Genomic DNA, 23,528 nt, shown 5'->3' with positions numbered 1-23,528 from the left:
TTAAAAATAAAATCTTAAAAAAAAGTTATCATAATTAATGTTAATAAAGCTAGATTTCATTATTCCAACGTCAAAGACTTTCAAACTGAGTGAAAAACAAAGTACAGTTACAAAAGACATATAACTAAAACAAAATGACATAAAAAGGTAGGAAAATAAAGGGCTAAGTAATACCAGCAAAATGGCCACCTTAATCACCCCTTAAAAAGCAGAAAAGGCTAGGGCACCTGGGTGGCTCAGTCGTTAAGCATCTGCCTTCGGCTCAGGTCATGGTCCCAGGGTCCTGGGATCGAGCCCCGCATCGGGCTCCCTGCTCAGCGGGAAGCCGGCTTCTCCCTCTCCCACTCCCCCTGCTTGTGTTCCTGCTCTCGCTGTCACTGTCAAATAAATAAATAAAATCTTAAAAAAAAAAAAAGCAGAAAAGGCTAAAATTTAGAGCAAAAAGAATAAACAGGACAAGGAAGGTAATTTTATGCTGATATGGTATGATCCATTATGGATCTAAAACAACCATCATTCTTTACATGCTGAATTACATAAACAAATAAAGAAAAATACAAAGCAAAATATAAGGAGAAACAAACAAAAATCACAATTACAACAAAAGATAACACCTCAGAATTTCAAAGCTTAAGCTTATGGAACGATAAAAAGTCCGTGTTTGTATATATGAACAAAGACTATATAATCTTTGTGTACAAAATGAAATGTTTATACAAACTTAAATATACTTGGCAAAAAAGATTTTCTTAATAAATTCCCCCAAGAGAATTTTATAGGCCACTTTCCATCATTTTCATCATGATTAATTACTGAACCATCTGAGACTGCAGGTTTGATTTCCTTTTGGACTCAAGAGTTATTTCAAGGTGTTTACTGTTTCCCAAATTAAATTTGGAAATCAGCAGAATAAGGTACAATTTCCACCTCTGTACCTTGCAAATATGTAGGAGAAATTGGCATTTTCATGGAGATGGGCTATAAACAGATACTCTTCCTAGAGAGCAATTGGACAATTAAACACAAAACAAACATATTACCAACAATTCTGCCTCAAGAAATTGATCCTAAAGAAACAATTGGGCAAGTACCAAAACAACAACAAAAACAACCAAACCCACAGATATTCTTCTCAATGTTGTCTAGAATAATGAAAAATTAGGATCAAACTAAATGTTCAACAAAAAATAGTCAAAACTATGGCATATTTATAGATGGACTATGAGGTCTTTCAAAAATAATCACTCACATATAAGCCTATTACCACAAAAGGATGTCTGTCCACAATATAAGCCAATGAAATTGCTAAATTCCAGTATTATTTTTAAATACACACACACACACACACACACACACACACAAACACACACACATTTACAGATAAGTATGTATGAAATTATCAGAATGTTAACAAAGGTTATCTTTAGGTGATGGCAAGATAAATGATTTTTGTTGTTGATTAGTGGTTATTTCTTAAGGTTTCAGTAACATATAGATTATGTGATAAAGCAACTAAAGTGCTAATAGTAGAATGTAGGTGGTGGGCATACAGGTGTTTACAATAAAATTCTTTTAATAAGGCAGTGAGTTTGAAAATTTTTATAATACTGGGAAAAAATGTCAATCCTGAAAATTTGCAGGAAAAAATATTATTTTAGAATCTAAAAATAAGGTACTTTCCTTTCCATCTCAGTCTTTCTGAGACTTCACAAAATATGCTACAGAAGACAGCAGCATTTTTTTTTCTTTTTAAAAATGTTTTATTTATTTATTTGACAGCGAGAGAGGAAACACAAGCAGGAGGAGTGGGAGAGGGAGAAGCAGGCTTCCTGCTGAGCAGGGAGCCCGATGCAGGGGCTCAATCCCAGGACCTGGGATCTTGACCTGAGCCGAAGGCAGACGCTTAACCAACTGAGCCACCCAGGTGCCCCAGCAGCAGTTTTTTCAATTATGTGAGCATGTTTTTGTTTTTTTTTTTAAAGCAACAAAAAATTAAATGAACCCAATGCCAGAAATATAAATCTAGTTTCTCTCCTAACTATGTATTCAAAGTAACCTAAAAGGCTCATCCGGTTCATTAACCTGACTAGCATCCTCCTGATGAGGGCAATAGGGTGGAGGAAGATTGGGGAGATAAGAGCCCAGGGCTTTTGGAAACACTCTTATGTGGTCAGGTCATGTTCCACTGTGTGGTTTCAGGGCAAATTACTCCTCTCTTCTAGTATAATAGCTAATATTTGAATTCTTACTAAATGTCTACCTATAAAGCAAGTATTATCATGGCTCCTATGTTCTAGATAAGAAAACCAATGCTTAGAGATGACAAATAATTTGCCAATACTGTGCCATTAAGGGGCAGCACTAGGATGTGAATGTAGGCGACTGATTCCAAAGCCTGTGCACATACCAAACATATTAATGCCCTCCTCATCTCTGTTGCTGAGAGAATAAATTAAGACACCTTCTGGAGGGCAGGCAAACTTATATAAATGGAACCTTCAATTGTTTTTTGAACTTACAATTACTGAAAGGGCATTATATAAATCTGCTTTCTACACTACCTGAGAATCTGGAAAATCAGTTCGAAGGACCAGCTTTAAAAAGGTTTTCTTAACAATAATCTAATCTTCATTTTATTTATTTATTTATTTTTTTAAAAAAGATTTTATTTATTCATTTGTCAGAGAGAGAGCACAAGCAGGAGAGCAGCAGGCAGAGGGAGAAGCAGGCTCCCCGCCGAGCAGGGAGCCCGATGTGGGGCTCGATCCCGGGACTCCAGGATCATGACCTGAGCCGAAGGCAGCCGCTTAACCAACTGAGCCACCCAGGCATCCCTTCATTTTAAAGGCAAACTGGCAATTTCAGTTTGAAATGACAAAAAAATTCAATATTGTTAAATATTACCGTAAAGGTGATCTTGCTCTGAGCATTTTTAATATTACATATTTTCAACTGGCCCAACAGAGAGGAACAGTTTATTTGAAAGCAGCAAGCAACTACATTTCTCACCCTCAGTCTGCTGCTAAATGGCACCATGCAGTTTCTATTTTAGCTATTCTAACAGGTTTATGCAGTGGTTATCTTGTTGGATGGCATTAAAAGTCATTTTAAGGGGCGACTGGGTGGCTCAGTCGGTTAAGGGTCTGCCTTCTGCTCAGGTCGTGATCTCAGGGTCTTGGGATCGAGCCCCGCATTGGACTCCCTTGCTCAGCGGGAAGCCTGCTTCTCCCTCTCCCACTCCCCCTGCTTGTGTTCCCTCTCTCGCTGTGTCTGTCAACTAAATAAAATCTTTTTAAAAAAAAAGTCATTTAAAAAAAACTAGACATTAAAAAATTACTTAAATAACATTAAGAGTTAGTATCTTTTATAAATATATATTCAAAAGAAAAAAAAAACTGAAGGCTTGAATGGTGTAGATGTTTAGCTCTGTGTGACCAAAAGTGCAGGTTTTAAACCAGATAACCTCCTGATGTCCTTTCCAACAATGTGATTCTATGACTCTATAAAAATAATTTCTACTTAACATCATAGTCCCCATATAGACAGGCACACTCCCTCAGGTTTCTCAAGCCTGTGGATCTTCTCAGTGATGTCCTCATTGAGTTCTGCACCCAGAACTCTGCTGCTCACACAGCCATAAACAGTTGATCGTCTTTCCTTCAGCTCCATGAATCTCAGTGAGAGTATGTCACAGAGGAACTCTTGCTTGAAAACGATACTCTTCCCTTCTTTAACTGCCTCACTCTCAGTACTAAAAAGCCCTTCTACATGTTTTTATGGCATACTGTGAAACTAAAACCTATCTGCTTTGGGGCCTGACGTGGAGCCCTACCAGCTCTCTCAACCGATAGAACAGGCTGTTCAGTGGGCATCCCAGACTGCCCACTTATGCCCTCAAGTCACTCCTCAACCCAAAAGGGAATAAAGAGGAACAGAAATCAAGCCAAATGAACATTTCAGAGGTATTCAAGGGATCTTCTTCTTCTTCTTTTTTTTTTAGATTTTATTTATTTATTTGACTGAGAGAGAAGACAGCGAGAGAGGGAACCCAGACAGGGGGAGTGGGAGAGGGAGAAGCAGGCTTCCCGTGGAGCAGGGAACCAGATGTGGGGCTCGACCCCAGGACCCTGGGGTCATGACCTGAGCTGAAGGCAGATGCTGAACAACTGAGCCACCCAGGCGCCCTCAAGGGATCTTCTAACAAGTGCCACTCCACTTGAAGGACAGGACTGTTCAGTGTGGCAAGATCTGGCTGAACAAGAAAGGCAGGTAGATGGATGAAAAACAGCATTTCATTTGGCGCAGATATAAATGCATGAACCTGCTACTTACAGTATAATAGATCATATCTGTTTTTTGAAATTGTTAATTTCCCATCCTCAATACCACGACATTTCATCACCAATAAAAGGCAACTGCCATACATATAAGCCATTAGGAAAAACCAGCAGGATGGTCTCTTTCCTCCAGATTCAGTATCTAGGGACTGTGTCAATACCGTGATGATTAGGCAGAAGCAGGAGCAAGTACAAAGGCCCTGAGGGGAACAAGGTCTGGCTCAGAGGAGCAGCAAGGGGACTACAAGTATGGGTGCGGCACAGTGAGCAAGAGAGAGGTGAGAGATGAGGTCCCAAAGGAAGCCAGATAACAGGCCATTCTAAGGGCTTCAGCTTAGAAAGTGACATGTGTTGCAACCTGGTTTCTTTTAACAGGATCACTTCGCCTGTTGTGTTGAAAACAGCCTGAAGGACGTAAGAACTGGGGGAGAGGTGACAGTGACTTGGACCAAGGTGGTAGTAACAGAGATGGTGAGAAGTGGCTGGCTTCTGGATATAAATGCATTCTGAAGGTGGAGTCAAGAGGACTGGCTGGGAAACTAAATACGGGGTGTGAGAAATGAAAGAAATCAAGGATAACTCCTAGTTTTTTGGGTTAAGCAGCTGAAAGGAAGGAGTTACATTTACTGAGATGAGGAGCAAGTTTAGGAGAAGTACTGGAATCATAGGTTTAGCTTTATATATATTAAGTTTTGGGCACCTGGGTTGTTCAGTTGGTTAAGCGTCTGCCTTTGGCTCAGGTTGTGATCTCAGGGTCTGGGGATCGAGTCCACATCGGGCTCCCGGCTCAGTGGGGAGTCTGCTTCTCCCTCTACCCTTCACCCCTGCTTGTGATCTCTCTCTCTCTCTCTCAAATAAATAAATACAATCTTAAAAAAAAAAAAAGTTTCAGCTGCCAGCTGGACAACCAAATGGAAATACCAAGTAGGCAGATTAAGGAAGGCTGTGGTTGGGGATGAATGTGCATCTACCTACCCACCCACTAACCACCTCCCAGATTCAAAACCTTGAGACTGGGCCAGATCACCAAGGAGGAGATGGAAGACAGACAAGGAAAGAAATGAAAAAGGACAATTCCAGGACATTCAAACCTAAGAGAGGAATCAGCAAAGACACTCAGATGCAGGAGAAAAATCATTCAAGATTTTTTTCCCCAACAGTATCCTGCTTCCAGCCTTTGATTCTTCCAGCTAAGTTATCATGGACAAGTGGTTACTGCTGCACCTTGTCTGAATTCATGTCTCACAGAAACTGTGAGATAACATGATTAGTTTCGTTTCAGGTTTTGTGAGGCAACAATAAATAGCACCATTTCTAAAGTCATAATTGTCCGCATAACAAGAGTTCACATAAATATATCCGACAGCAATATTCTTTAGTTCTCAGGCTGATGAGCACATCTGATGTTTTTTCATGGATCACTTCTACTCACACTCCTTTAAAGATTAATCTAGGCATCTGGAAACAGCAAACTGTCTAAATTACCTCTATGTGAATCAGTCCCTTTCTCAATTCAACTACCTTATCTTCACTAATTAATTCAAATCTAAAAAAAAATTTGAAGAATAGCAAGATCAGGTTGCAAAGCTAAAAATAAGGTTGCATCAAAGACTAAAACAAAAACCCAACTGAAGCTTTGGTGGCTACCACGGCTACCACCAGAGGCTACCACTTTCTTGCAGGAGAAGACAATACAGAACAGAATTTCAGCAAGTCTAATCTTAACCTTTCTGAGCTGAAATATATCCCTGCAGAAATCCACGGGGGACTGTGGCTATACTGTTAAGCACTTGAAATACTGACTTTCACAACTGCCTGATGCCTTCACATTTATGCCCAGACTCTGGAAAAAGTGATGGGTTTTAAGAAACAAAAATAAAAAAATTTAGACAAAGTAAAATTTCCCATGGGCTTCCTAGTCCCACTTCCCTCCCCAGAGATAATCACTCTAATCAGTTTAGTGGTTTTCTTTCCAGCCTCCATTCTAAGTATTTACACACATTATATATATGCACATATACAAATATGTTTTAGGACATTTTATTTTGCACAAATCAATCATACTTGCCATTTCATTTCATTAAATGTCTCTGAGAGCTCTCCGTGTTGAGATATGTAGATTTCCTTTATTATTTAAACTGCCGGAGTAACACATAATATGAATATGCCACAACTGAGGAATAATTCCCCTATTGATGGGCACTTAGATCGTCTCTGATTTTTGCTATTACACATTAAAGCTGGGATGAACCTCCTGTACATGCTTATGTGAATAAGCATTTCTCTACAGATACTTAGAAGCAAAAATGCCGGGCTCAAACATGAACCAAAAAGTTAGTCACAAGATTTGGTCAAGGTCTCTGAGCCCGTGGTTAAGAGAGGAGGCAGGAGGGAGAAGAGGTGGGAAAACAGAAAATGAGAGCAAAGAGTAAAACCAGAAAACCCCTGCCTCCTCTTTTTTATTTTCTATTTCTTATGAACCCCCAGTTGACTTTTCATATCCGATATGTAAGGATACCACTGAGAAGCTTACAGTCAAGTTGGAAGGCTGACAAGCAAAAACACACAGAAGTTGAAATACACCAAAATGTTACCAGTGGGGAGTATAAAAAATTTAAATTTGTTCTTTTTACTTTTCTGTTTTGCAGAATGTCCATATTGAGTAAGAATACACAGGAAAAACATACTTGAAACTTACACTACAATGGGATGGTGGGAAAAGCACCTATGTATCAGCCTTGAAATTCATGAAAGCTTCCATAAAATGAAGTGACTGCACTGAAAACTCAAAGAAGTGTGCCCAGGTGGCAAAGGAACAGGGTGAGCTTTCTAGCTGGAGGGAATCACATGTATTATGTCAGATGTGTGGCATGTCCTGAAACGGAAAGCACTTGCAATGACTGGTGTACAGTGTCCAAAAGAGTACAGACATTTTAATTTAAGCAATCTCTAAACCCTACATGGGGCTGAACTCAAGATCCGGAGATCAAGGGTCGCATGCTCTTCCAACTGAGCCAGCCAGGTGCCCCAAAAACACTACAGACATTTTTTTTTTAAAAGATTTTATTTATTTATTTGAGAGAGAGAGAGAATGAGAGATAGAAAGCATGAGAGGGAAGAGGGTCAGAGGGAGAAGCAGACTCCCTGCTGAGCAGGAAGCCCGATGGGGGACTCGATTCCGGGACTCCAGGATCATGACCTGAGCCGAAGGCAGTCGCTTAACCAACTGAGCCACCCAGGCGCCCTACAGACATTTTTTTAAAGGATTTATTTATTCGAGAGGGTGGGGCTCCCGGCTAGCTCAGTCGGTTAAGTGTCTACCTTCGGCTCAGGTCATATCTCAGGGTCCTAGGATTGAGCCCTGCACTAGGCTCCGTGCTCGGTGAGGAGTCTGCTTCTCCCTCTCCCTCTGCCCCTGCCCCCTGCTCATGCACTCTCTCTCGCTCTCTCTCACTGTCTCTCAAATAAATAAAATCTTAAAAAAGAGAGATTCATTTATTAGAGAGAGACAGAGAGTGGAGGAGCAGAGGGAGAGGGACAAGCCGACTCTGTGCAATGCCCAACATGGGGCTCAATCCCATGACCCTGAGATCATGACCTGAGTCAAAATCAAGAGTTGGATGATTAACCAACTGAGCCACCCAGGCACCCCCAGTATAGACATTTTTAAGGCTCTTAATACATGGTGCCTCCTTCATCATCACGGATAGATTAGTTTTCTAAGTCTTGGCTAATTTGATAGAAGAAAGATACCAGCTTATTTTAGCTGGCATTTATCTGATGACTAGTGAGATGGAATATGTATTTTTTTCACCTACCATTTCCTCTCCACTTAGAAGTGGGAAATCCCAGGGAAGAACTACTTTTCTTCAATCATTATCTTTCTTTCTCCATTCCATGAGTTTGTGGGTCACTGAGCAGTACTACACATTCACCAAGGTACCCAAGTACCAGAACCTACTTAACTCCGAACTCCCCTGCCGGGATGTCAAGGCTCTCTACCACCTTGCTGTACTCATGACCTCCTGTTCTTTCCTTCTACATCATCTGCCATGTTCAGGACACGAGTCCTAACCCTAACTGAGCCTGCAGCAGGAGGCTGACAGTAGTTACCAATCAAGCATGAGTAACTAAGCAACTGGGATCGGGACGACAAAAGGAACCTGCACATCATTCAACATAGAGGTTTTCCACAAGTGCGACCGTCTCCAAGAGCACTGTGGAAACGCACGAGGGTTTCTGGTTATCACGATGACTGGAGGGGACCAGAAGTGCTGCACTACCTGCAATAAGAAGGCTGGTCTCACCAAGAACTATCCTGTGTGACTTTTCAAACTCTTGTCACACATTTCTGTGGGTGGAAAACCTGGTTTTAACAATCTGAGCCTGAATCCAAATGACAAGCTTGAGAACCACTCCAATCTAAACAATCATTTGCAAACGTAGGAGGACAGGTGTGCTCCCTACAACCATGCCTCTCAACCTCAATGACACACACAATGGAGGACATCTACAGACAAAAATTCTACACAGAACGAATACAAAACCTCCTACTCAGTTCTTAGGTTCTATTTCCTAACTTATTTTACTATACCTATGCCTGAATGTGGCCCCCAAATGGGGTAAAGAAGGGTTATATTAGGTAACTGTCCCTAATGTAAAGCAAATTATAACCCAGGTTTACAAAGAAAAGTAAGTGATACCTCCCTGCTGGTGCCAATTACTTCCTCTTTAATATTATCTTGTCATTTATTACCAATTCATTTATTTATTTGAGAGACAGAATGAGATAGAGAGAGAGCACATGAGAGGGGGGAAGGTCAGAGGGAGAAGCAGACTCCCTGCCGAGCAGGGAGCCCGATGCGGGACTCAATCCCAGGACTCCAGGATCATAAGCTGAGCCAAAGGCAGTCACTTAACCAACTGAGCCACCCAGGCGCCCCAATTTACTACCAATTCAAACCAACCCACATCCAACCCCTGAATAATCCAAATTAGCAACAAGGGCTAATTCTACCCCTCAGAGTACCCCTCCCTAAATTTTTTTTTTTACATTGTCAGGCTCCTAATACTTCTCCTGAAAGTATCAGTGATGATGTGAATACATTCATATTATTTTATAATATGAAAAAGCAAATAATGTTATTAGAAACCAATAACAATATTAAAATGTTATTAAAAACCAATATCTTAAAAGAGATAACACAAATAAAAGGAAAAAAAAACCCTTGTAATGTTAAATTTGAAGTGGAAATATTAACATGAAATCACGATTTTTCTTTTTTAATATGCTTTCTATTACTGTCTACTAAAAAGGCCTTGGAGGAGCTCATGACATCCTAGTATCAATAAGCACATCAAGCACCAACTGTGGTTTCAAAATAACATTCTCCACTAAAAGGAAACTTTCTGGGGGCACCTGGGTGGCTCAGCCGTTAAGCGTCTGCCTTTGGCTCAGGTCATGATCCTAGGGTCCTGGGATGGAGCCCCGCATCGGGCTCCCTGCTCCGCGGAAAGCCTGCTTCTCCCTCTCCCACTTACCCTGCTTGTGTTCCCTCTCTCACTGTGTCTCTGTCAAATAAATAAAATCTTTAAAAAAAAGGAAACCCTCTGGAGAAATAGTTGACAACAGGTCTAGGACAGGAAAATTCAAGCTGAGCTTGGCAATAACTTTACTGCATTTACAGAGCAAGGAAGGACTCCAAAGTACATAGGAGGTTGCCTGAAGGGGTATACACTGACCAAATCTGAGACATTAAAGCAATTATTAAAGTATAATCTGAGAATTAAAGCAAAGAGAATAAAGACTGTAACTGACCATAATACAATGAAGAAAAATTAAGATCCATGAGCCCAGAGGGGTATTTAAAGTAAGAAAAAAAGGGGCACCTGGGTGGCTCAGTCGGTTAAGTGTCCAACTCTTGATCTCAGCTCAGGTCTTGATCTCAGAGTTGTGAGTTTAAGCCCCGAGCTGGGCTCTGCACTGGGCGTGGAGCCTATCTTAAAAATAAAATAAAAGAAGAAGAAAAAAATGGGAAGGCAGGGAGCATGGAAGAGGAATGAGGAAAAAAGCTTTCCCTTAAGGAAAAATTTCAGCTAATTAAAAAACAAAATTAGAAAATCATTGTACTTTAGTCTCTACTGTACGGATCTATTTGGTAAGATCATCGGAAGATGCTAAAATTACTACCTGAAAGATTGCTGGGAGACAGGATATTCACACAGTGTGGAAGCATTACTCAACAGATTACTTAGCAATTCTGTTGCATAGGCGGACATGCCCTGCTACAATAGAGAGATCTGTCAGTAACGACCTGATCAAACATTTTATCACTAATGCCCGGGAAACCTGACATTATGCATCTCCTGATGTTAAATACTAGGAAGCACGTGGCATCACCCATGCAGCAACCTATCAAAAAATGTCTGTCCTAAATTTAATTAAGCCTCTAGCCCTGTGCTGTTTAATATGATGGCCATTATTAACATGCAGCTAAGGAGCACTTGAAATGTAGCTAGAATGACTGAGGAATGAATTTAAAAATTTTGATTATAGGGGCTCTTGGGTGGCTCAGTCAGTTAAACATCTGCCTTCAGCTCAGGTCATGATCCCAGAGTCCTGGGATTGAGCCCCTGGCTGAGCAGGGAGCCTGCTTCTCCCTCTCCCTAAGCCCCTTACCTGCTTGTGTGCTCTCACTCTCTCTTGCTTGCTCGCTCTCAAATAAATAAAATCTTAAATTTTTTTTAAATTTTAATTTAAGTAGCCATATACGGCTGGCTAGTGGCTACTACACTGGACAGTTCAAATACATAATTTCAGGAAAGTTCTACTGGACCTCACTGCTCAAAACGAAGTTGCTATAAATACAGGGGATAAGGTAGAGAGTTAAAGGACAGCAAGAAGAAACAATCAAACAAAACCAGAACTATGAAATATTCTATTAGACAACTACCCTGGACTCTTTTTTTTTTTTAGGGGAGAGACAGACAGACAGACATTATGGAATTATGAATTTTCTTAGATGTGACAATGGTATGTGGTAATGTAGGGAACTGGCTTTATTCTAAAAAGATGCATGCTAAAGAACAGAATTGAGAGGTGATAGGTCATAATATGTATGACTTCTTTTCAATGGCATAGCCAAAAAAAAAAGTATGTATAGAGATAAAGCAAAAAGTCAACAGACAGATCTAGAAGAAGGTATACAGTGTTTGTTTTACTATTTAAATTTTTTTCTTATATGTTTGAAAAATTTGATTAAAATGTTGAAGAAAATATAGCCAGCTGTGGAATTATGGTAATATATTGTCCTCTTTGTGCTTTCTGGATCTTCATTCTGCTAGGAACATGAATTATTTTCATTATCAGAAAAATGGTGAGCTATAGTAGTCACCAGTTTAATCAAGTAATCAAACTGGCTATGCTAACAACCTCACTAAGTGCTACAAGGAGCACACAAAAGCCCTCAGATTAAGAGCAGTGTTAGTCATCTCTACACCCAACATGGGGCTTGAACTCATGACCTCGAGATCAAGAGCAGTGTCCACTGACTAGCTCAGCCAGGTGCCCCCTCAGCACTGCTCAGATTATACCGTTTCTATTTTTAAGTTTAAAAGTTTTACAGACCACTCTAATGGAAATTCATAGTCTAAAGCACCTATATATTTAAACTAAAATGCTCACTAACACAAATATGTGTGTTATTTTGAATACCACTTTTCATAAAGCTGAGAGTATCTATGCAGTATTTTTGCGAAAGCCAAAATGACAGTCGCTTAAAAATTGTCATTTTTTTTAAAAGATTTTATTTATTTATTCGATAGAGAGAGACACAGCAAGAGAGGGAACACAAGCAGGGGGAGTGGGAGAGGGAGAAGCAGGCTTCCCGCCGAGCAGGGAGCCCGATGCGGGGCTCGATCCCAGGACCCTGGGATCATGACCTGAGCCGAAGGCAGACGCTTAACCATCTGAGCCACCCAGGTGCCCCCAAAATTGTCAATCATTTAAGGTTGACTCTAGAAGTAATCATGGAAGTAACCCAGGAGGAGCTATTTCCCATTTCGTAAGAGTGGAGAGGTGCCCTCCTCTGAAAGAAGAGAGAGGCCTCCTAGCTCTAGGGCCAGAGTTGAATTACACTCTCGGCCACGTGAGCGCAGAACAAAACCTGAGCACGAGGATTAGCACAACAGGCCTCAGCCAGGCCCTTCACTGGAGGTGGTGTCTATGCCAAGGTCTCCTTTCATCCCTGAACTGTAACTGAGAGGAAAGGCCTTTTCCAAGTTCTCAGCTGCCAGAAACAGGAGATTCAATACGGATTTACTTAAGGGCCTTTGCCAGCGATCTGCAGGATTCATTCTGTCCTCTAACATAAAACAGCCTCACACAGCCTTCCACACTAAGACATGGTATGCTTTCTCTGTTCATTTTATATACTCAAAATTATTTTTTTCTAAGGAAAAGCTCTTCTTTTACTGCCTTTTTGTATATATGCTTTCTTATGAGGTCAGAATAAAGATGCTTCCACACACAAAAATATATGTCCATATTAGGTAAACAAAAATTTCCTGAAAGTTTTCATCACTGAACCACATTTCCTATTAAATTCTTTAAAAGGGGGGTGCCTTGGAGGCTCAGCCGGTTGAGCATCCAACTCTTGATTTTGGCTCAGGTCACGATTTCAGGGTCTTGAGATGGGGCCCAGAGTCGGGCTCTGTGCTGAGTGTGAAGCCTGCTTGGGATTCTCTCCCTCCCTCTCCCTCTGCCCCCAACCTAAAAAAGAAAAAAAAAAAAATCTTTAAAAGGAATTAACTATCAGAATAAGATGTTTTAAGAGACATGATGATTCTTGCATTCTATAACGCTGTGACCAAATGAGCTAAAAATATCTTCTTTCCCAAATAAAAATAAAGACTCGATAGTACTTAACAAAAACACAATCTGTCTTAAGGAAAGTGGAATCCAGCATATCATACTTCATAGTTTCCTCCTCAAGATATGAATATAGCCGGCACATAATAAGCACTTATGACTCTTTTCTGACCAACTTTTTATATTGAAAAAGTTCAAATATACAGAAAACTTCTTTGCCTATTTTTATACCTATTTTTAAGATAAATCTATAGGTGCACATAGCCAATACATGTACCTTATTATTAACAGCTCATATCATGTAATTTTAAATTTCTTAAAAATTAAATCCTGGAAATCCAGAGAACAGTATTTAAATGAAACCTGCTTTTCAACAAATTAGGTTGATTTATGATCTCTCTTGATTTACAGTCATTTACATCTGGATGTATTTTCTCATATTAACATTTCCATTAAACAGTGAAATACTGCCAAGATTAAAAACCTTTATTTGCTTTTACTTATCATTTAGGAGATTGAAAAATAAAACTGTCTTCTTCAAAGAGGCTGGAGCTTATCACTTTACAGTTGAAAATAAAGTAAAAATCTGAAACACAGCTCATTTACTTCATTAAGAACATATGTTTTGGTTTTCTTTTTTTTTTTTTAAGATTTATTTATTTTTATTTGAGAGAGAGAATCTCCAGCAGACTCCCGGCTGAGCACAGAGCCCAATGTTGCAGCCCTGGTTGTTTTTCATTATGGGCCTTTTAATATTAATATTGTTGTTTTATTTTTATTTTATTTTTTTTTAAAGATTTTATTTATTTGACAGAGAGAGACACAGCGAGAGAGGGAACACAAGCGGGGAGTGGGAGAGGGAGAAGCAGGCCCCCCGCGGAGCAGGGAGCCCAATGCGGGGCTCGATCCCAGGACCCCGGGATCATGACCCGAGCCAAAGGCAGATGCTTAACGACTGAGCCACCCAGGCACCCCAATATTGTTGTTTTAATCCATATGCATGTATTATTTTGATTAATGTTTTGGAAACAATTTTTAAAAATTAGTTGCCTAGGGGTGCCTGGGTGGCTCAGTCGGTCGGATAAGCCTCCAACTCTTGATTTTGGCTCAGGTCATCATCCCAGGGTCAATGAGATCGAGGCCCCCTTCCAGCTCCACATTGGGTGTGGAGCCTGCTTAAGATTCTCTCCTGGCGCCTGGGTGGCTCAGTCGTTAAGCGTCTGCCTTCGGCTCAGGTCATGATCCCAGGGTCCTGGGATCGAGCCCCACACTGGGCTCCCTGCTCAGCAGGAAGCCTGCTTCTCCCTCTCCCACTCCCCCTGCTTGTGTTCCTGCTCCTGTTATCTCTCTGTCAAATAAATAAATAAAATCTTAAAAAAAAAAAAAGATTCTCTCACTCCCTCTTCCCCTCCCCCACCTTCCACCCCGTGTGCTTGTGTGTCTTAAAAAAAAAAAAAAATTAGGGGTGTTCTGGGTGGCTCAATCCATTAAGCATGCGCCTTCAGCTCGGGTTGTGATCTTGGGGTCCTGGTATCGAGCCCTGTGTTGAGTTCCTTCCTCAGTGGGAAGTCTGCTTCTCCCCCTGCTCCTCCCCTGCTCGTGCTCGTGCTCTCTTTCTCTCAAATAAATAAAATCTTAAAAAAAAAAAAATTAGTTGTCTATATTAAAAGATCAGGAGCTCTCACATGAGAATCTAGCTTTCAAGATTCTCTTGAAACATCAGAACCATACTGGGTCTTGACTGCCACATGACAACTCATGGCTAGGCTTGAGTAGGAATTGCCCCTGGACCAGAGCAGGCTCTCCCCACATGGTTACTGCTACATCCACTGTCAACTGCTTATCCACTTCCCTATAAGCTTATGAGCTGGAGGACCCCTGGTCCCTGACATTACTTCTCCACCTTTTACCTATCTCGTTAAACTGATTAAAATATTTTTAATATATTCTGATATATATTTTGTGATTAAAGTCTGGGATTTAAAAAGAATCATGTTATTTCCATAATAAATTCTGTGTACCCTATCTCCACCTTCCACTCACAACAGTTCAGGCTGAGGCCAAAATATAAAGATGAAAATATAACACAGTCACACAGAGCCTTCATGTTTTTCTCCACTTCAAACACTTATGACCTAAAGAGAAAGGGTGAGAAAACAGTATCTTAAATTATTTCCAAGTAGTTATAGGCTTTTTAAATGTTCTACTTTATATAACAAGAGCCATGAAATACTGCTTTTCCTTTAGAGACAGTTCTGAGGTTCCATATGGAGCTTTCTAGTCGCCAGGACACATATATTAGAGAGTACACACTTTTTTTTTTTTTTTTGCGGAGACAGGGAACACACAGTACAAGAACTGGGGAAAAAAGATACAGATTTTTTTTTAAAGATTTATTTATTTGAGAGAGAGAGAGAGAACGAGCAGGGAGGAGGGGCAGAGGGAGAGGGAGAAGCAGACTCCCCACTGAGCAGGGAGCCCAATGCAGGGCTTGATCCCAGGACCCCGAGATCATGACCTGACCAAAGTCAGATACTTAAGCAACTGAGTCACCAAGGTGTCCCAAGAAGATATAGATTTTTTATGGGGGGTCTGGGTGGCTCAGGTGGTTAAGCATCTGACTCTTGATTTTGGCTCAGGTCACGATCTCAGGGGTATGAGACTGAGCCCTGCGTTGGGCTCCATGCTAAGTGTGAAGCCTGCTTAAGATTCTCTCCCTCCCTCTGCCCTCTCTAAACACCCCTCCCTTGGCTTGTGCACGCACTCTCTTAAAAAAAAAAAAGCTATAGATTTTAAAAATAAAGTTCACTACATCATCTTCCATATCAAGAAGGGTCACAATAAATTCTTTTTTTTAAGATTTTATTTTAAGATTTTATTTATTTATTTGATAGAGAGAGCACAAGCAGGCAGAGAGGCAGGCAGAGGGAGAGGGAGAAGCAGACTCTCTGTTGAGCACGGAGCCCGACGCGGGGCTCGATCCCAGGACCCCAGGATCATGACCTGAGCCGAAGGCAGCCGCTTAACCAACTGAGCCACTCAGGTGCCCCGGGTCACAATAAATTCTTGATAGGATGATGTAAGATCAGTAAGGCTAGAGAGAACGACAAAGCCCCTCTGTACCCTTGAGGCAACCATGACCCTTGATATTATATTAAGGCACCTAGCCATTCAAAAAAACTTTCCTAAATGAAGGTGAATTAAGTCAAACGTGCTGTGACATTTTTACTTTTTTGTACAGTGTATTAAGAACTTGAGAGGGCGCCTTGGGGGCTCAGCTGGTTAGGCGACTGCCTTCGGCTCAGGTCATGATCCTGGAGTCCCAGGATCGAGTCCCACATCGGGCTCCTTGCTCACCGGGGAGTCTGCTTCTTCCTCTGACCCTCTCCCCCTCATGCTCTCTATCTCATTCTATCTCTCAAATAAAATCTTTAAAAAAATTTTTTAAATAAATAAATAAATAAAAACTTCAGAAAGGGCAGCAAGAAGTATAGGGAAGTATCAGAAGACCTCACTAAACTGAAGAAATTTCCAAGGTGGTGAGTTTATATGGCAAAGCAGCAGGTGGTGAAGAGCCAGAGGAGTAGCAGAATACTGTGATATTATGACACAAGTGAAGAAGTCCAAGAACAAGCTACACTTTTTTTTTAAAGCTGTGCCTATGTCACAGATTCATGATCAGGCTGCCTACAGATGCTGGAAAATGGCTCTGTGGACACAGGCCTTGTCCAGACGTGAAGCAACAGATAAAAGGAACTGGCATTTGGCCACATATTTTCAATTGTCATCACTGACTACACTTCTCTAAAGGCAGAAGGCACCCATCTTTGTCATCCTTGAAGAGGACACACTGGAAGGTATGCACATATTTTTCTCCCCATTCTGTTTTCAGATGTTCTTATCTTGGTGATAACGCTCTGGGTTTGCCTGAGGTGAGAATGGGGAATAAAACAAATGAAGAGACAGATTGGTCTCAGATCTAGTTTCTCTCTCTTTCCCTGTCAGCCAACAGTTTTACCTTTCCTATTGAATTAGCCAAAAAAGAATAGCTCTGAAAACTACACAAAGAGGTGCTTTTCTTTTTGATTACAGAGGGTGTCACATGGCTGGCTCATACCAGCCTTTGCTGCCCTGGGCTGGAGATGCACTGTTACCATGGCCCCTGAGTGGCTCTGGGAGAGAGCCTCAGCCGTCTCACTCTCTGAGTGGTCACTATAATAGGATTCTGACCATAAGCAGCTAAAAAATGGAGGCCAGTTTCCAAAAGGGAGTATTTTAGCCCTTGAAATGTGACTGCCAATGTTTCAAGTGCTACAGATTTATTGGTTTCTGAAATTCAGCCAATATGCTGAAATTTTTAAGCTGGGTTAAACAAAGCCTCTGAACAGACTGAGTTTAATGGTATCTTGGCCCAACAAGGCCATGACAGACTACTTAATAATTTCACTCCAGGGCGCCTGGGTGGCTCAGTTGGTTAACCGACTGCCTTCGGCTCAGGTCATGATCCCGGAGTCCCGGGATCGAGTCCCGCATCGGGCTCCCTGCTCGGCGGGGAGCCTGCTTCTCCCTCTGACCCTCCCCCCCTCCTCTCATGTACTCTCTCTCTCATTCTCACTCTCTCAAATAAATAAGTCTTTAAAAAAAAATAATTTCACTCCATTCATGTTGATACAGAACATTTTTCTAGTAATAAAATAAATATATGTTCAATGCAGAAAACTTGATAATCTCTGAGCTAACCCAAAGATAACCACCGTGAACATTTTGGTAGACATTCTTTCAAGGAGCATAGCATTTAGAGGTGTGCAGGTGCTGAGCCGAGATGTTCTGAATTCAAATCTTACGTTGAGCACCCTTGGTTGGGCACAACTTGTTTAGACAAATTACTTAATCTCATCGAACCTGTTCTTTCTCACCTGTAAAATGCAGAGAGTAACAGTTCCACTATCTCATAGGGTCTGGGGAGGATTAAATGAGGCAACATTTGCAAAACGCTTAGAACAGAGCTCGGCACCTAGTAGGCGTGCAAGCAGTGTTATTTATTTTTCTACACAAATGGACACCCACATTTCTTTTCCACTAAATGGTTTTACATTATAAATACTGTTTCACAGTCTGCTTTGACCACTTAGGAATGTGTTACAAACATTTTCCTGTGTTAGTAAATATTTTTTTACTACATACACAGGATCCTTGAAGTAAAGCTGCTGCAGGTGTTCTGAAGTGCAAGCTGCCATACTTGCGCAGCACCTGAGCTTGGCGCTCTGCGCACAGCAAGAGAACTAAGAGATCAGCAACCGAAGCAAAGTGAAGGCAAACGTCCTCAAAATGGCCAGGAGCTGATGATGTCGCCTGGCAGCTGCACCCACAGGTCAGGCCATCTCTGCTGGGAAGGCTGCCTGTGAGATGCGCAGACAGATAAATGTTGCACTCAGGAGGGAAAATGCAGAAAGAGGTGAGCAGAAGCCAGGAGGCTGAGAAGAGATTAGAAAGGCTGCTCATCCACCGTGGAAGACAGGGGCCACACTGCATTCCTGCTGTCGTTCCAGCCACCGTGGGCGGGGCCTGCCTGTGCCCTGTGACCCAAGTTTCCAGTCCCGCACGGCCTGGCTGGACAGCTGCTGTGACCCTGCCATATTCTTCCTCATCGGAGAGACCTACAAGTATGTTTAGTCCTGAAAACCCAAAAGAGCCTACCTCGTATTTATGGGGCTGCTCTAGTGGTCCCGTCAATAACTGAAACGTTTATTTTGTTAGGTACTTGCTATGTGTTAAGCACTGAGGATTAAACAACGAGCAAAAAAGGATGGTACCCGACTATACCAAATGTAAAGTCTAGCATAGAAGACAATTAATCAAGCAGTATCATAGCATGACAGACACCACGATGCTAGAAGTACAGACCGCAAGGGAAACACACAGGAAGAACAGTGAGTCCTCTATCAAAGACTTGACGGAGCCTGAAGGAGCCTTCAGGCTGAAGGATAAAGTTAGTCAGGTGTGCCAGATACTGCAGAGTGTTCGCTCAGTACACACTGAGCCCTGTGTGGACTCTACGACCACCAGCCTTTTGAAGTTACAGTGTCTTGATAGAGCAACAGTGGACTAGATCAGCATTTCCAACCAGGCCACCCAAGAGTCTTGGCCTCACTTAACAGAGAGGGCCTGGTTTCTTTGGTGGGTAAGTGTCTTTCAATCCTGGAAATATTTAGAATGAAATATAGAAATGTTTAAGAGAATCAAAATCGTAAGATACTTCTCTGTTAAGAAGGAGACCAGACATATTTTATGATTTTGTAATGTGTAAAAGAATCTGGCCTAGGGCGCCTGGCTGGCTCAGTCAGTAGAGCACGCGACTCTTGATCTCAGGGTCATGAGTTTTGAGCCTCACACTGTGCAAAGAGATTACTTAAAAACAAAAAACAAAAAATCTTGGCCTATTAGATTGTAACTTTGGTTTTGAAAATATAATTGAATAATTTCTTTCTGACTTGTGTTTTTAAGTCGAAAATCTTAGTAAGTTTACATATATTATGAGAATAAAAAATCTAAGACTCACCTCATTTGTAAGGTTTTTTTTTTGAATATTTATTTACTTAAGTACTCTCTACACCCAGCGTGGGGCTTAACTCAAAACCCTGAGATCAAGAGTCGCATGAGCCACTGACTGAGCCAGCCAGGAGGCTGTAAGTTTAATATATGAGATTCACAGGACATTTTGTTGAAGAGCTTCATCAGATTTTTATTTTTTAAGTCAGACAACTGAAGTTCTTTAGAAAGCACTTCTATTTAGCTGTATGAATCCAATTTGAAATCTCTGAAGCTCTTCAATTAACTGTTCTAGTATTATCCAAAAGTGACTAGTAAAATCTTCTATGTTTATATATAGAGCAATCAGAGCTGCAAGCATTATGAAAAAAACTAAGTTTTTGAATGTGTACTTTACAAAAGTCGTAACATTTTGAAATCTAAGTAAACTCCTGAATAGTGATTTCTGCTTACAAAAGCTACCCTTCAAGGGCAATTAAAAAAATATATATATGTGTGTGTGTATATATATACATATATGTATTACATCCTCTCTGATTCCAAGTCTTGTACTCTGTTGATGGATGTGAATTGGAAAAACCATCCCCTCTATTTTATTTTGATAGAAGCCACTGGAATGTTTGTTTCTGTAATGACATTTCACTAATTTTTATTGTTTGTGCAAACATTTGATTTATTTGGTACCGTATTCTAAAGTTGCAAGCAGTTCTCAGACATTTATCCTTTCAATAATGCTGGAATAAAGTATAGGGTGTGGTATGACTCTCCTCTGACTTCCTCAGAGTCGAGCAGGGTTTAACTTCAAGCACGGGACCGCACGTGGACAGGAGGGAACGGGGATCCTGAACCTTCGAGGACAGGATCTGCTGTCTGTGCTGTCACTACCCTCTGCCCCACCCCCACTGCGGCCTCCCTCTCACCAGACTGAAGGGCCAGATAGCATTTCCAGGAAACAAAGGGTTAAGAGGGCGCCGCCCTACACCCTTTCCTGCCCTTCACTGCATTTCTACTCCAGTCACCTAGTTCTCTCCATCTTCGCTGCACGTGTGTAACTCACGGATGAGTCAACCGTAATAACTCAGAATCCAGCAACAGTAACGGCAACTGATATAAGCTCTCTGGAGATGCCAAATCCATGTGCTCCACGAAGGTACGGAGGTCAGATTGGCCCCAACTCCTACAACCAAGTAGCAAGTTTTGCACAAAGTCTCTGAACTTTTCTCCTTCTCTTTATTCTAGAACCATCACTGTATTTCAGGTCTTCCGACCACCTTTCTGAATCTACCACTGTCACGGAAGCTCTTTCAAACGTTACTTTTGCTTTAGGTGCCTTAGATCCTACAGGAGTCAACTGATCTGAATTAAAGTTACACAGCTTAAGTCGACCAATTGACTCTGCCACTTACCTGAATAGTCAAGCCTCCAGAAAGGAGCAGGCAAAGATTCTGGTGCGCTCAGGCCTAGGAAGGCAGAGTGCAGAATCACATCTGCCCCTCCAGGCCACGGTACTCCCGAGCATTTCCCATTATCCCAGCTCTAATAAAAAAGGAGGATACCAATTCTTACTACGTGAGAATCCCTGTCACATCCTCTCTGACAAGATCTATCTCTCCCTACACTCAGATCATTTCCATTAAGGACATCTCTTCAGGACTTTTACTGTTCCATCCATTGCTCCACCTGTCACAGAAGCATGTATTAATTACTTTCCATTCACGTAGCTGTGTAGTGGGCACACACAGGGAGGATTTAAACTACAAAACACACTTTTTGCTCTCAGAGATTATAGTCTACTTATGGACACCAGATATATGATAAAATGACAAGGATATGAGCCAACACAAGTCTGTAGGACTCCAGAGTGAGGAAAGAATTCCTTAAGTATTCCAAGGGTAAGATTAGTTTCAGAGGACTTCTGCCAAGGGCTGAACCCAAAAGAAACATAGGATTTACACTTGTTCTTAGTGCTATTTTATATGTCCTTAGAATCAGTTTTAAATTCCCTCTGGAACAAAGAAAAGCACTAGCCGTGTGGCCAGGGCAAGTAAATGGGGGTGATAAAACTTACACCACCTCGTTAGGAGTCTTCGGTGAAATAAAAGAACATAAACAGAGCACAGTACAGTGTCGCCACAACAGGCTATGAAGGAATGTTATTCCTTCCTCCTGGCCTTGAACTGCAATCTGTTTCTCAGTTTCCCCAATCAAACCGTAAGCCCTTGAAGTAAGGGAACGAAGGGTCCCAGACTTTACTTCTTCTGACTACTTATTCTAGAGGATCTAATAAGATATACTCGGCATGGCCCAGGAACTCAGTACATATATGCTGCGTATCGTGTGACTAAATAACAGAGAAGATACTATTAGCTCTCTAACGGCACTATTAGTAACAGAACTGCTGCTGCAGCCACTGTTCTATGGCCAGGACCCAGGAAGCAGAGGAGAACAAGGGCCTCCTCCTCCTCATTAATGAGAGAGAGTCATTTCTATCAATGATGAACTGTTTGTTCTTGATCTTCTATCCCAGGTAACAGAGGCAATGCTGAAAGAGCTCCAAGGGAAATTACCAAAGAGTGTCTGATATAATTAGATACAGTCACTACTGGAGCCTTCTCCCTGCACAGAGTGTCCAACACACATCACCATGTCACAACCCAATCACCTCTTTAATCAAGGAAGCACATGGTAACCGTTAAATGCCTTCTTTCTGTGATCATCAGTATGTTTATTCAGCGGGTGGTGATGAATTAAAGAACTCCGCAGACACGACAGATTCATGATTACAAGGTCCGGCCATGCCCTTCTTTCTGAGCACATACCTCCTCACAGACTTCACGGGCTGCTGCCACACTCGGCTCCTCCTCGGGCTCCATGCCTCCCCCAGGGACAATCCAGCGGTCTGGATGGCGACTACTGCTCACGAGTAACACCTGAAAGTCACAGAGGTCACGTGGAGGGTTAAAAAGAAAAAAGAAACATTTGTACAAACTCAGACTCTAAACAACACAAAAGTAGAAGCACCCGAGACCTACTTTTTGTTTATACCTCTCCAGGTCACTTGTAGGGTAGCTTTCATGTCTAGTGGAAAGAGTAGACAATCCACCTCAGGCAGGCAGAAGCGCATCTGAACCAGGGCCGTTACCTCTACCTGCCTCCAGGCTCCCAGGCACTCGTCCTATCTATCCTCTCCTTCACTCCTTTCCCTAAACATCTTTGAACACAGAGTTGACAAGGGCCGGGCGTGCGGTGGGGGGTGGGCGGCGTGGGGGGGCGGGGGGAGAGTACTGATAAGCCTGAGCACTGTGAAGGGCTGGCCAGAAGCACAGAAATCCTTAGCCCTGGTTGGCACCACAGTCCCCACACCTTCCCTCCCAGGCTGTCACTCCCCTGTGCTCCAGCTCCTGGTCCATCCAATGGCCACAAGCCAATACAACGCACCACCCGAAGTTCTAAGTGTGCACTGAGAACCCAACTCCCTCCTTTACACGTGAAGTTGGCAAATTTCATCATGCTTTCAGCTGAGACAAAACCAGAATTTTTTTTACTAGGAAGTTTTATTAAGAAACGAGAAGACAACCAACCAAACACACCCACAAAATCCTGATACAGACTATGGTTTACTAAGGCAAATTTTTCACTAGCATTCTAGTTACGGCTGCAATAAAATCCTAGAATGTCTCCAGCTGCTTTTCCTTACCCCTCTCTAGGGCAGATGCTAAACAGTTAGCTGGACTCCTCCTCTGGAGGTAGAATTAGGTTGGCATTACTTCCAA

General features: G+C 41.8%; 1 protein-coding gene across 1 annotated transcript in view; it reads right to left on the bottom strand.

Moving 5' to 3' along the window:
* Positions 1 to 23,528, bottom strand: part of NUDT3 (nudix hydrolase 3) — a 119,578-nt gene that overhangs the window by 34,846 nt on the left and 61,204 nt on the right. The window contains exon 2 of the mRNA XM_028120469.2: positions 22,575 to 22,685. Coding sequence (XP_027976270.1) covers positions 22,575 to 22,685 — 111 coding nt within the window. The remainder of the gene's footprint in view (positions 1 to 22,574; positions 22,686 to 23,528) is intronic.

The sequence above is a fragment of the Eumetopias jubatus genome, unplaced genomic scaffold, assembly GCF_037043125.1.
Source record: "Eumetopias jubatus isolate StellerSeaLion01/CBP00866 unplaced genomic scaffold, mEumJub1_p1.0 scaffold_6, whole genome shotgun sequence".
NCBI classification, from domain to species: domain Eukaryota; kingdom Metazoa; phylum Chordata; class Mammalia; order Carnivora; family Otariidae; genus Eumetopias; species Eumetopias jubatus.
This window is presented reverse-complemented; position numbering and strand designations above follow the sequence as displayed.